General features: G+C 50.1%; 1 protein-coding gene across 2 annotated transcripts in view; it reads right to left on the bottom strand.

Annotated features, from left to right (window-relative positions):
* ESRRB (estrogen related receptor beta) overlaps positions 1–14,675 on the bottom strand; it is a 169,120-nt gene that overhangs the window by 102,339 nt on the left and 52,106 nt on the right. Inside the window, exon 1 of one of the 2 annotated variants that reach the window (XM_045807756.2) lies at positions 4,218–7,370. The exons of the other annotated variant lie outside the window; for it this stretch is intronic. Within the exon in view, the coding sequence (XP_045663712.2) occupies positions 4,218–4,267 (50 nt within the window). The 5' untranslated portion in view covers positions 4,268–7,370. Of the gene's footprint in view, positions 1–4,217; positions 7,371–14,675 lie in introns of those variants that run through there. 2 annotated transcript variants of the gene reach the window in all.

Below are 14,675 nucleotides of genomic sequence, written 5' to 3'. Positions count from 1 at the left end.
GACCAAGCGCTCCAAAGAAACAAGGCATTTTGCTGAGGACCAAAGAAGGAGACAAACTTTTTCTGTGAGTTTAGATTACCTTTAAAAGAACATTTGGCCGAATGTCCAGTTATCAGGAACACAAATGAAACATGTTGGACAAAATTACAAGGGCCCCTGAGGGAGAGCCGGAGGCACCCTGAGAGGCAGGGTTGGGCCAAGAAATCTCTATCACAGCCACCCCCCTGGCAGCACTTTCCCCAAAAGTCCCCTCTGTCCCTCCTCTTTCAGACTAAATGAAATATTTATTGATTACTCCAAAACAATAGAATGAAAAGGTTCCTGTTTGGTGGGCCAGGTTGTTTATATATATATATACACATATATATACACACACACACACACACACATACACACACATATACACACACACACATATATACACACACACACCTATATACACACACACATACACACATATACACACACACATATATACACACATATATACACACACATATATACACACACATATACACACACATACACACACATATATACACACACATATATACACACACATACACACACACATATATACACACACATATACACACATATACACACACATATACACACATATATATACACACACACATATATACATACACACACATATATATGTATATATTCTTTTAAGAAACATTTTTCATAGTTTCTAATTATTGGTAAAATAGAGGATTGTCTCTAAAATGGAGTTGGGGAAATAATAAGCTCCAAGAGGAAATTTCCAGTTGATGTCAGGATCTCACTGAGCTGGAAAGGGCTTTGCCTGGGACTGGAGCCCTCCACACTGACCTGTTTCCTCCTAGCTCATTGCCTTGGGGCTCTGAACAAGTCCAGCCTCCCGTCACCGCATCCTCTTCCACAGCAGCCCACACCTCCAGAAGGGTGGCAGGCACATAAAGGTTTATTTCCTAGAGCCCCTCCCTTGGAAAACCAAGACTAATGTCCTCATTCTGATTTATTTTTAAATGTACCATTAAAAATTAATTTCCCCTTTGTTTTTCTCTGGGTCACTGATTCTGAATTACCATGTGGCATTTCTTCCTACGTGTGAACCCACATATTTTAGCTTCAGGACAGTTTGTTCTTTGTTTCTTTAACAACAGCAAAGTGGTCATCAGACGGTAGGTGAGGCAGCCCCCCCTCCCCGCTCCCTTGCTTGAGGGTCGCCAGCCAGTCGGGTCAGGGACACATTTGTACACAGGCACGTGCAAGCCAGCACACTCACTTCTACCCTGGCTGATTATATATGTACATAAAATATTGATTAGAAATGGTAATGGAGTCACCTACAGGACTGGCTACAGGAAAATGAAAATGAAGGAGAGAAAGGTATGAAGGTACGATGTATCCGTGTCAGTGTATGTACGTGTGCGCGTGCGTGTGTGTTAATTTCTCACCTGGGAAAGTGAGAATAACCTAAAGCTTTAAAAAATGCTCTCTGTATGTTAGCAAGTGAGAGGAGGGCTGGAGAGTTCTTTCTGGCTGGACTATGGTCCCTGTGCCCTTGGATTTTCTCAAGTCCCGGAATGTCGACTAAGCCACATGGGTGGAAACTGTGTGTACAGAGCACACAAACCCACTCACACATATGTTCCCCGAGAAACATCAGCACCATGGGTAATAGATAGATTCATCCTACTGTCCTTCCAACAAACCAAAGAATGCAGCCCCCCCCACCCCCCTTTTGTTACTTTGCTACCAATAGCTCTAAAGCTACTTGTCAGGAAGCCTTGGGGGGTGAGGTCAGAAAGATGCCTCCCCCACACTCCAGCCTCTGACCTCCGAAATTTGGGCCCCTGCACCACAGCAGATGCAAACCCCCGCCGCCCCTTGGAAATTCTGTGCCCCTGCAGCACAGAAGATGCAAACCCTCCGGCAGAGGCGCAGGTCTCTACATGGGACCAGCTCCCCCAAGGCTAGGGGCTGCCGCCCGCCCAGCAGGTCCTGCCTGCGCTTTGAGAAATGGTATCTCACAGGGATGCTTAGTTCCTCAGTAGAGTTGGCAGGTATATTTCTGGCTTTTCCTGTGCCCCGTGGAGAAGTGAATTCTTTGCAAAGAAATCAGGGAGGCTAGAGAATCCAAACCACTGTCAGGCTTACTTCATAAATGATTTCCGCTTCAGACCCTTCCCAGACACCCGGGACCTCGACTCTCTCAGTCCCCTTTCCACTGCTTCCCTGACATTCCCTCTTTGCCCATATTTCTCCCCAAACTCAAGTCAGGGTGGCTGTCACCTCGATGGATTACCCAGCTGCTAAATCCTCCATCTCTCCTTGCTTTTCTGGTCAACATCATGAACGGATGTACTTCCCCCATACGAATTTTCATATTTATTGGCTGTGACTTGAGCCAGCGACAAATACATAGATATTTCGAGCTTAGCCAAAGAAGTCACCTCTGAAGAGAGGGAACCTAAATAATTTAAATATCCAATATTTGTCGTACTTGGTAATTTTATGTGAGGAAATGTCCCACAAGCACCAAACATTGTTCGTTGCCCCACCCACCCGGAGGCTTCTTTGGCGGCTCTCACTTAGGCTTTGGGAGAGAGCCTGGTAGGAACTACCCCATCCCCACCCCCACCAGCCACACAAGCTAGGATCCTGTAACCTTTAAAGAGAACGAAAAGACACTTTCCAGGCTGATGGCCATCTGAATCCATTATAATTAAAGCCTCCCCTTATCGCCCATCCCAACTCATCTCCTTCTTCCGACACTCTGGCGGCACCTAAAGGACCCTCTGCCCCGGGAAATCCTAAAACCAAAACCTAAAAAGGTCCGTGTGGAGACTGGGACAGTCTGGTCATCGACAGGAGACGCTGCTGTGAAGTTGCCTCCTGTCTCCCGCGTGGTCCACCGGGGTGGAGGCAGTCTGGGCAGCGAGGAGGGGTTTAAGCACACTTCCTGGAACCCCACAGTATCCAGAGTATTTATTTCAGGGATGTCGTGGATCCTTGGGGGTGGGGTACAAAAATGAAAGGATGGTGGAGCCAGCGCTGACTTTGGTAGTTTAGTTTGCTTCAGAAAAAAATAAAATAAAAAGAAGAAGAGCACGAAGTTAAGCAGGTCCGCGAGAACCTAGAGTTTCCATTTTATTATTCTTTTAAGCCTTCCAAGGGACCGACCTGGGCGCACCCGCACGCAGACGCCGGGACACCAGCCCCGAGCGCGGCGGGACGCGGAGCAGGTGGGGCAACGGGCGCGGAGGGCCCTTGGAGGGAAACCGCGGGTGGCCAGAGCAGGACCCCGGAGAACCCGGAGCTGGACAGGCCGTTCGAGGGATCGGTTCTCCACTTTCCCACTCTGCGCGCCGGGCGCGCCGCCCAAACCCGGGGCCCGCGGTGCCTGGGAGTAGGGTCCCGCAGCCCCCGCCGCCGCCCACGCCGCTCGGACAACCCCAGGTTCCTGAGAGGCGAGCGCGAAGGTGCCCCGGGGCACGGAAATCACGCCCGTCAGTTCCGCCCCACGCAGCCTCCCCCAAAGCCGCGAAACAACTTTGCCTCTGCCGCAGCACCGGACCGGCTGTCCCCGCCCCTAGCGGGATGCGGGCTCCCCTCGCAGGGCGTGCGGAGCGCACTGCGCCCCGGTCCGCGCCGCCCGCGCAGCTGGGGCGCCCCGGGTCCACCGCGCCGCGTGCGCGCCCTCGGGGCGCCCCACCGGAACCGCGGGGCGAGGCAGCGCTGGCCGCCTGCAGTTTCCGAACCCGCGCGGCACGTTCGATTTCGCCCCCTTGCCGGGATCATTTTTGGTCCCCAGTATGGAAATATTAAAGTCAAAGGGCCCACGGGGGGGCTTTCTCGGACGGGACAGGACATCCTTGCGACATTCCCGCACCTGTTCTGGGCTAGCTCCTCCCTATTCCACAGAAACTCAAATATTTTCTCGCCGCGGGGAAGATCAGAAAGAAAAGGTGAACGAGAAGACGCTGCTCTTACCTAAAAGTGAGGGTTTGTAAAAGGGGGTGCGGGAAAAGTTAGAGGAGGGTTTACACCCCCCCAGAAGGAAACCCAGGAAGTGTGCTGCTTTCCCCCTCCGACTTCCCCCAAGCGCCCCCGGGGTTCCTGCCGCTTCAAAAATGCCTCAAAGGAGAACTGCGACACCCAGGACAGAAACAGCGGGACAGGTAGAAGGGCAGACAGACCGACCGACCGAGAAAGAGAGCACCTACTGGTTGTGGTAGCCGAGGGGGTCCGGGATGCAGAGTTCGGACACGTCCATCAGTCCCGTTTTAGCATTCCCAGTTGGTAGAGAAAGGCGGCGGGGAAATCACGCGGAAGAGCGAGTGAAGGGCACAGGCGAGGTGCGAGTCCGGGCAGGGGCACAGTGAGCAGGAGAAGGCAGAGTGGGAGGAAGCGGCGCGGCGGGGCGAGAGGGAGGCAGAGAGCCGTGCGCGCACAGCCCAGCGCTCCCACTCATGCACACACTCCAGCGGGCAGAGGGGATGGGAAGCCGTGGAGGAGGCTCGGGCACCAGAGACTTGGAGCCCACTAACCCTACTGTAGCTTTAAGGCTGGGAGACTGATGTATGGTTTGGCTCCTATTGGCTATCTCTCAGGGGCTGGACTTAAAGTGACAGAATCGAGCTGGGGTGGGGGGAGGGGGGTGAGCCTGAGAGACTTCAATGGAATCAGACGCTCAGGCGAGGTCCCCACCTCCTGAGGAGTAAGAGGACCTAGCTGTAGAGCCGCAAGGCCTGTCCTCTCACCATTAAAGAAAAAAAATTGTCCCACCGGCTAGTGGGACTGGGGGGTTGACAGATGTGCTGTTTACGTACCCCCACACACACAGCCGCATCCTGTCCTTTGACTGGCAGGCCCAGCAAACTCACCTCTCTCTCAGCCTTTTAGAATGGGTCTGTTTTACAAATTGAAATGAGTCACGTGGCTCCACTCTCTCACCCAGTGGAGGCCAGGGCCTTAGAAATTCACAGCCTCAAGCCCTGTGTTGGGGGCACAGAAGTGCAGAGGGTCAGGTGGGCAGGTGAGGCACAGCCGGAGAGAGCAGGAGACAAGCCGATTCCCTTCCCAGCTCAGCACCTGGGCCAGCTGGTTCCGAACAGCTCATACGGCTAGATGCGGGGTATGCATCTATAAAACGCTCTCTGGTCGTATGAAATGATGCTCTTCATTGGCAATGCTCAGAAATGTACCGAGGACACAGACAAGAGCAAATAAATCCCTGTCTGCTTAGGAAAATACAACTGTGGTTAAAACCACCAACTTCGAGGCCGGCAAGCAGACTCTTCAGCATACACACCTGAATCCCCAGCTACGAACACACCTGCGTCCCTGCCTGCTGCTCCCTCCAGGAACCGGAATATTATGGGCTGCCACTGTACCAAAACAAGCTATAAGTTATGCCCCAATCCTTCTTCTGGGGCTTTTCATCTTTTGAGATGTGCCAGCCACAGGGATAATAATTTGATGGTTCAAATGAGTGTGGGGAGGGGATAGGTATAGAATTATTTAAAACGGGGGGGGGGGGGGAAGCCCTCAGGAGAGACCACCACCTTATTCTCTTACTGTCTACAGAAGACAATGAGCAGTAGGGGGGAAGACATAATTTTATCATCAAAATAAGGTCTAAATGGAGTGTAACTGCAGGCAGTATTCAAGCACTTCAGGAATAAAAGCAGGGAGGTTGGTGAGAAACCCCAGGAGGGGCTGGGGAGCGGGCAGCAGGACCACAGATGATCCTTGACTTGGATAAATGTAAGCGCGTGCAGGCTGGGAAATAGAGCTGAGATTTTTCATATGTGCTGAAGTGGGGGAACGCATGGGATTCTCCGGGCTCGGGGCTCAGGCAGGCATCTCACAGAGAGATGGATGAAGATGTCTGCTCTGTCAGCAGAACCCCCAGCAGCCCCGGATTTTTTTTTTTTTTTTAATCACATAGGTACTTGGTTGTATAAGAGGCGGAAGCAGGGTGTGGAGACCCTTTCCTTAACCATGGCCTCTATACCACCACCACCCCCTGCCAAGACCTCAGTGACTGGTTTCTCTGTATCCTGTCTGGGCCCCCTGAGATCCCTTCTCCAAGCGCCCAGCAGCCCCGGAGCGCTTTAGAAAGTGCACCCTTGTCCCAATTGGGAAAGAGGTCCCCAAGGAAGGCCTCACAGGAGAGGCTCTGGTGTGTCCCTCTGCACCCCTCCTCAGCCCTCAGCCCATGCCATACTGCCCTCAGTCTTTGTACCTGCTACCTAAAACGCCCCGCCTTCTGGACGGCACCAGAACCTTCTGCTAGTCAGGTTGCAATTACGTATGTATTGGTACGAGTAATACCCATCCCCCACTAGCTTATAAGCCCTATGAGGGTAGGGACCTTGACCGTCTCCCGGAGTTTCCCCAGTGCTCAATGGTGCCCGGTACAGGGCAGTTGCTTGATAAATATTTTGTTGAATGAATAGAAGCGTGGCCATTTGGGGTGGGGTGGTAGGGCCTGCTGCGGGACAGGCTGGCTGCCCCAGAAGGGGGTAGGTGGCATGGGGTCAGTGGCTCCTTGCTCTGGTGGGTGCACCATTTTTAACTGGAGACGGAGCACACTTGATAGAACATGAAAAGAAAGACAACTTCACAGCCCCTGGGGCAGTGGATTCAAAGCCACTGGGGGCAAATGAGGGAAAATCAGAGGTTTTGTTGGTGAAAAAGCTAGGCTGCAGCTCACACACACTCACTGCATCCGAGGCAGGAGGGGGAAGGTAACTGAGGGGCTGTCTCTGGGGACTAGCTGATTGCCCTCCAGGGAGGGAATGAGATCCTTGAGACCTGCCTGCCTGTCCTCAGAGGCACTTGTCCAGCCTCTCCTCACATACAGCCCTTGGTGCAGAGTGCTTTCTCTTTCCCTCCCTAGCAAGAGAGCGTGTAGACCCTGCCGCAGGGGAGAAGGGGGGCAGCCAACAAGTGGACCCCGGTGACCTGATCCAGCCTGGAGGGGTCAGCTTTTCCTCTGGTTCTCCAGGCAAACTCTGGGGAGGGGGGGTCCCCACACTGTTCATGAGACCAGTCTTGCTCCACTCTGTCCTCATCCAGCTCAGAGGTTGGGGTTCCTTCCCAAAGCCAGGGGCAGGTCCCATGCCTCTAGCTTGAGAGATAGCATTGCCATCTGGAGTGCAGAAGGCTCCAGGATCTGCTCCTGACATCTCCGCGTGACCTTACTAAGGTCTCTCTTCTCCAGAACACAAAGATTGGGTGGGGGGGGATTGGGGGGAGGGTGGAAGTAGAATGAGTGGGCGGGCTCTTCGGTTCCTTCAACCCTGCCAGTTACTTCATACTTGCACGGCTCACCGAGAACAGGTGCTATTCGTAATCCCCCCCCCCAGCCCCACGCTCTATGCCACCCACCCCATGTGTCCCAATACTGGCAGACCCACATGGGCACGTCAGCCAAAGGGGACTGGGACAGTCATTGTGGATGGTGTAAGGGGACAGCAGCTCACTTTGTTCTATTACAAACTCCTTTAAATGGACAGTTATTACATTTACAAAACCTTACAGCTGGGAGGGGCTTGAAGAATCATTTAGAACCATCATTGGACTTTACAGATAAGGAAACTTATAAATTTCCCTGTATGGAGAAGTGACCTACACAAGGTCACATGGTGAAAAATTGGCAAAGCATGCCATCTTTGGTGCCTGGATTTCTACTTACTCAACTCCTAAACCTTTGTACAATTGTCTTTTCACTTTCCCTCCCTATTCTTCCCTCAAGTTCAAGCTCTTTGCTAAGGAATATGAAGCCGAACCAGAACAGTGCCATTGACAACACCCTCCACACACACTTCCACCTGGTGGGGACCAGGCTGCTGTGTCCACACCCTTCCCCACATGGTTTCCTGGGAGAAAAAGGAAGCGCTGATTGGTGGACACCAATTTCCTCTCCTGCTGTCCTGCCATGAGAAATGCTCCAGCTGGCAGATAAGGAGGAAAACATACCCAGACACAGCCTGGCCCACTCTGTTCCTCAAACCTGTGTTTCCCCAGCTACAAAATCTACCAGGTGTGGCTTGGATAGCTGAACATGGATCCACACGGACCACCCATTCTTTCCCATCCCAGTCTGGCTAAGGCCTTAAAATGGGCTGTCCCAGTGCCTGCACCTGGACCTCAAGGGCCACCGAAGTGGCCTTGCCGTGATATCTGCAGCTGACCCCCACAGAGCACCCCTTGCCACAGGCCTGGTGACACTCTTCACCTTTAGCAGAACCTAGGCTTGGTGTGGACCTTCCCTCTCTTGTGGCAGCCTCCCCTGACACTAGTCATTTCTACACGCACAAGGCAGCAGCAAGCAGTGTCTCTCGGATTCTTGAATCGCCTCCCTGTGCTGTGCTGCTCTGGGACCACAACAAGAGAAGGCTTTTCCCATCTTTTAGGCAAGGTCACCTAGCAGGAGCTGGTGAGCTCAGCATGGGCCCCCGGGGCAGCAGAGGACCTGATGGCTTCATCACTAAAGGATAAGAACCAACAAGAATTTTTGGGGAGTCGGCCACACACTCCCCAAGTGCGGTGAACATGGGACATTGATTGTTGGGTGACACTGCCCCTGTCCCTCACCCTCGTGTTCCCTGAACCCACGTTTCCAGGCAAGGTGCTGCCTTGGGAAACACACAAGTACGTAGCCACTTCTTACCACCGGCCCGGGAAGGAGAAGGTGTCTCCGTGGAACTGTCTGAGTCACAATCCAAGCTTGATTCCGATCCACCCCAGAGTAAGGGCTGGGGGAGGCCAGTCCAGGAAGTGCATCCATTGACCGTCCACGGTGACTCAGGTGGGTCTGGCCTAGACAGTGAGCCTAACCTGTGAGCCTCTGGGGACAGTACTAGTCAGCCCAGGGCTCCATGGACTCCTGGCCAGGGAAAATGCCCCCAGCCACACACCTCTTTGGGCCCCCTCTCTTCTCACATGCTTGAATTTGGGGTATGGGGTTATATTCCGGAGTGGTGGTCAGCAGACTGTCAGCCCATTGGCTGGCACATGTCCCAAGGATCATAATTAACTGATAACGTTAATACAATGTGAGTTTGTGCTCCCATAATAGTCTCCTGCTGACAGATAAATGCTGCGGAAACATGATGGCTTTTCCTGAAGCTGTAATGGCCCATTATTGGGGCAAGAAGGCTCGTGTACATCTGCCTCCATGACACCAAAGATGAAGTATGAAGAGGTGTCTTGAGCGAGTAAATGCTTGGGTTTCCTCCCACCACCACCATCCATTTCATGACCAGAAATCCCTACTGGGGGTCTGGGAATAGCTTCCAGATATTTTGAAGCTCCTGTATTCATTTTTTCCCCCCTGAGCCTCAAGATCCCATTGTCACTAACACAGCTGAATAGTATATTAAAGTTCTCTGTCTACCAGAAAGATTCCTTCTTCCTGCAGGTCCCATGCAAGATGGCGACTGAGTGAACAGGCAAGGTGGGGAGATGAGAAAGGTGAGATAGGTCTCTCCAAAGAAACAAAGATCTTTTTCCCTCCTGATCGGCAGGGGAATAGGAACACATGAGGAATGTAAAACTTTGTCCCCTGCCAAATTTCTGGGGGGAAAAAAGGAGGAGGAGGAGGAGGAGGAGGGGTGGGGGGCAGAATACGTCTTGATAGTACCTGGGACTTAAGAGGCATTGAATAACTAACTATTGATTGAATGAATGATCTAATTAAATATTTTCCATTACAGCACATGTGGGGTTTTTTTCTTATAACAAAGAACTTTGACCTTATTTTCGTCTGTGTCATATATTAATTTATTAACCAATTTCAAGTGACTTTTGCATCAGTGTAAGTATAACCAAGAGAGTTGGTTTTTTTTTTTTTTTTTTTTTTTCAGGTTCACATTCTTTATTTTTTATTTTTATTTTTTTTTATGATTTTTTATTATATTATGTTAGTCACCATACAGTACATCCCCGGTTTCCGATGTAAGGCTCGATGATTCATTAGTTTGCGTATAACACCCAGTGCACCGTGCAATACGTGCCCTCCTTACTACCCATCACCGGTCTATCCCATTCCCCCACCCCCCTCCCCTCTGAAGTCCTCAGTTTGTTTCTCATAGTCCATAGTCTCTCATGTTTCATTCCCCCTTCTGATTACCCCCCCTTTCTTTATCCCTTTCTTCCCCTACTGATCATCCTAGTTCTTATGTTCCATAGATGAGAGAAATCATATGATAGTTGTCTTTCTCTGCTTGACTTAAAGAGAGTTGGTTTTGAATAGTGAGACACACAGTTTGTTTCTAGGGTCTCATCATCGGGAAAAGGACACCTTCTGTGGTTGTTGGTAGTTTTAACTGTAAAAACCTCTCATGGTCAACACGGGCCACAGAAAGAATGAACAGTTTGCAACGCATAAATTATGCTTCCATGTACATTTCTATTCTCAAAAATAATTATCTTAGAGAAATCATAAAATACATGAAACTTTTGGAAAATTAATTCTAAAGTACCACACACATGTCAAGGGGTATTATTAAGTGGGAACAAAGAAACATGTTGGCTAAGCTTGTCACCCCAGCATTAATGACACCAAATTCGAAACTGGGAACATTCAAATGTGTTTTCATTTTCTAATGGCTCAATTAAGGTGCAGCTTCTGATTTCATTATTTTTTCAGAATAAAATGCATTTTATTTTGCTCTAATAAAATGCTCTATGGAGAGGGGGAAAAACAGCAAATGCTTTTAGGTTTGAGAAAAAAATCAAATGTACATGGTTTATAAACTGTGAAGTGCTCTCCCTATATAAAACATGATTGAGATGATAGCTTTTACCTGTGTTCTTATATGAGCAAAGTGCTGCCCGACCACTACCCTCGCAAATGTATATTGTAATGAAACCAGTCCCCATTGGTGAACTCCCCACAGCTCTGAACGGCGTAATTACGAACGGGTCAGTGCCAATTCCAGATGAAGGCTCGAGCTTCATTGCAGAACCATCTCTGACATCTTTATTCTTCATCAACAGTTGGGAATGCGAAGCTTCAGTAGAATCCCTGACTAGGAGGGTTTGCTTCCCCAAGAAGGACAAGACAAGGCAAGAAGGGAAACTGCAGAAGAACCAGAGATAGTTTACAGGGGTGGGGGAAAAGCAGTCAACAATACAAGATTTAATATGGATAAACACCAGTAACACACTTGTCAGCGGTGACCCTAGAGCGAGCTGGCCTGCAGGAGAGCTGGTGGGAGGGCAGCGATGCAGAGAGACATCTGGGGTCAGAACAGATAGCACATTAAGCTTGGGCCTCCAGCTCAATGGCATGACAAACACTGCTTTGGGGTAATTCTACAAAACCCAGCCGAGCAAGGAACAGCAATAATTCCTCTTTACTCTCCCTTACTAAAAGCACAGATGGAATTTTATGCTCAGCCCTGAGGGACTTGCTTCGAAGGCAGACTGGAAAGGTGATATGGAAAGGACTTGGAGAGGGCTGGAAAAGGTGTCAAAGGCCTCTTGCAGGTGTCTGAGCCCCACAAGGAGAGGGACAGGCGCAGGATGAGGAGGGATGGGTTGTCCCTGTGTGCAGGACAAAGGCTTGGGACCAGGCACCATGTCTCTGTCTCTGTCTGTCTGTCTCTCTCTCTCTCTCACACACACACACACACACACACTCCCTCTCTCTCTCTCTCTGTAAGACTGTCTCCATTCCCTCTGACCACCTCCCTTCCTCTCTCTTGGTCAGCAGCCCACTCAGCCTGTCCCCCCTCTACTTCCAGTACATGAGACCTGGCTCACTACGGGGCCACATAATACACCCCAGAAGGGCAGGAGGGTAGCTCTCTGAATTTCTCCCCCTTTTTGCCCTCTGTGCGCTGTTTCATGGTGTCATTTCTTTGTATAAGCGTTCTAGAAAAGACACGCATGCCAAGCAACCTGCTAAGTGTCTTTGAGGCTGGGTAGGAAATGGCGGCCAGCATAGCAGCACATGGTGTCACGCTTTTTGGCATCTGTCCCTGCCTCAGTTCCCCCTTCTACCATCCCTGGGTTTACACCTCCCAAATAAAGTGTCAGCATTTTAATGCTTGCCTCAGGCTCTGTTTTCCAGGGGACTGGGGCTGAGATAAAGACAGTTAGCAAATGGTTTAGGACCACCGACTTTCTCGCAATTTAAACTATTTTCTTAGCTATTACCCCTTTCCTTGGTTAGAGGAGAGGAAGCATAATGAGCACAATGATGGATGGATTCCTATGGCTTGGCCCGACACGGGTTACAGACTCTCCAGCTCACAAAGGCCCATGTGGGCTCTGCCCACCCAACCACCCAATCACCATCCCCCCAGACACTATGGTTCTGATTCAGTTGCCAAAATGTTCAGATCAATGGTGTCATTTGGAGCTAACCAACCCTTCTCCTCCCCCACTCACCTTTCTTTCTTCCCCTCCCATACCCGGGAGGCCCTGTACATATGGTGTTCTCCCTTCCCCTCGTTTTCTTCATACTGAGCTCAGCTACTTCCTCGGGTGACACTTGTTGCCCCCCACGCACACCCCTAACTCTAAGAGACTTTTGGCTTCAAGCACCAGGAGAGTCCAGTGGCTTCAGGAGGAGGGGTCTATGATCCCACACAATAAAATTCCAGGGGCAGATGGTTTCACCTTGTTGGTCTGCCATCTTTATCATATTGTTCCCCTTGTTCCCTCACAGTTGAAGGATGGTGCTGGGGGCATCAGAATCCCTTTCTCACCTAGCTGTGTCCAAATCCAGGGAGTATGTGCCTATGTGTGCTTATGTTGGGTAAAATGTCGATCTAAATGTCTTCTTTTTTAAATCATCTTTATATCATTTGTTTGTTTTTCATTTGTTGGTTTTGATTTGATTTTAGTCCAGAGGAAAAATCTCTCCTAAGAGTTCCCCATTCCTACCTCTGCAGACTTATCCTCACATCTTCTTGGCCAGAATCCAGTCATATGCTCACCCCAAACCAATCACTGTCAGAGGAGAAATGGATCTCCATGATTGGTTTCAAATACATTTACTCCCGGAAGCTGAGGGGAGGCTCACTTTCCCCAAGTACATTAGTATTCGATGACAAACAATGAATACACCTCTGTGAGAAGAGGAAGCACGAATGGCCGAATGGCCGTTGGGTCAGCAACAGAGTCTGCTGTGCCTGGTGGCGTGCCTGCCGCAGGACAATGGCAACAGGCCACCTTGGATGCGAACAGTAAGAGGGTCATCATCTGAACAGACCTAAGAACAATAGTAAAGCTGACTAAAAGCTGCTTTGTGTCACCACCTTACTCCAGCAAGTCAAAATAATGTCAGTGACAAAATACTTCTCCCCAAGAAAATTTCTTATTGGTCTGAGTTGTTGATTGCTGTTGAATTTTAATAATCTAGGTAAATTCTAAATTAGCACATTTCTTTACCTATTCCTTAATACAAATTGCATTCCACGTGGAATGTAGAAAGTCAGCCCTCCACACGCTAATTTAGCTATACTTAGCTGCCGGGGGGGGGGGGGGGGCGTTCCTCAAGAGTAGATTCCTAGTGGGGCGGCATTATTCCCGCTCACGTAAGGCTCAGTGTGTCTGAGTGCCTGTGGTCTATATAGACCCTGTGTTCAATGGGTGGATTTTTTTTTTTTTATTTTAAAGAGTTTTATTTATTTATTTGACACAGAGGTAGAGAGAGAGTACACACACAAACAGGGGGAGCAGCAGAGGGAGAGGGAGAAGCAGGCTCCCCACTGAACAGGGAGCCCGATGTGGAACTCGATCCCACGACCCTGGGATCATGACCTGAGTCGAAGGCAGATGCTTAACTGACTGAGCCCCCCAGGTGCCCCTCAGTGGGTGGATTTAAAATGACCAGGGGTGGAGAGGGCAGTGGGGAAGTACATTTCCTGAGCACCCACTCTGTGCTGGGCACTTGGCACCGTTCTGCCGTACTTAGCTCTCACATAGGGCCACCAAGCCCACCTTACACCCGCAGTGCGTGTCATCCCTCTCATTTTATCTATTGCAGAGCAAACTGAAGCTCTGAGGATAAGTGTAAAAGGCCAGAAGACATCTGAGATTAGAACCCAATTCTGGCTCACCCCCAAATCTGTGCTGTCTATTCCATATCACCTTAATGGAGTCCATACCAACCCTGCATCCTATGACAAAAGAAGAGGCTTTCGTGGGCTAGCCTGAGAACCTAAGTGCAATGGGTAACTGGGAAAATAGGTGCTTAGGTCTCATCAACTGATCTGTAAGAGGACTTTAGGAACATAGCCTCTGGGAAGTCAGCGTGGGCCAACCTATCCGCCTGTTTGTGTATTTAGCCAAGACATGAAGAAGTTCTTTCAAATCAGAATGACTGTGTTCTCAGCGCTGGAGAGAGAAAAAGTGAGGAGGAGTGTAACATTGGGGAAGAAACCAACTGATTTTATGGAATGATGCCAAAGGGTAAATTTTAACTTTCTATGACTTGGAGAAGGTGAAGGGCAGCCGGAAGAAGGAGGAGGTGAAGAAAAGGAAGACAATCGGCTGCCAAGCAAAATTTCCTCATTAGGGCCAATTTGCTTGTTTGGAGCGGGTTCAAATGGGCAGCAATTTTGAAACCAGCCGGACGTGCTTCAGTGATTTCTGCAGACACACCCAAGAAATTTGAGGGTCCCCTCTGGAGGTGGAATAAACTCCCTACTAACCTG

The sequence above is a fragment of the Ursus americanus genome, chromosome 26 (assembly GCF_024610735.1).
Source record: "Ursus americanus isolate L20-20 chromosome 26, mUrsAme1.1.p, whole genome shotgun sequence".
Taxonomy (NCBI): Eukaryota; Metazoa; Chordata; class Mammalia; order Carnivora; family Ursidae; genus Ursus; species Ursus americanus.
The sequence above is the reverse complement of the archived record's forward strand: the minus strand, read 5'-3'. Positions and strand labels throughout refer to the sequence as shown.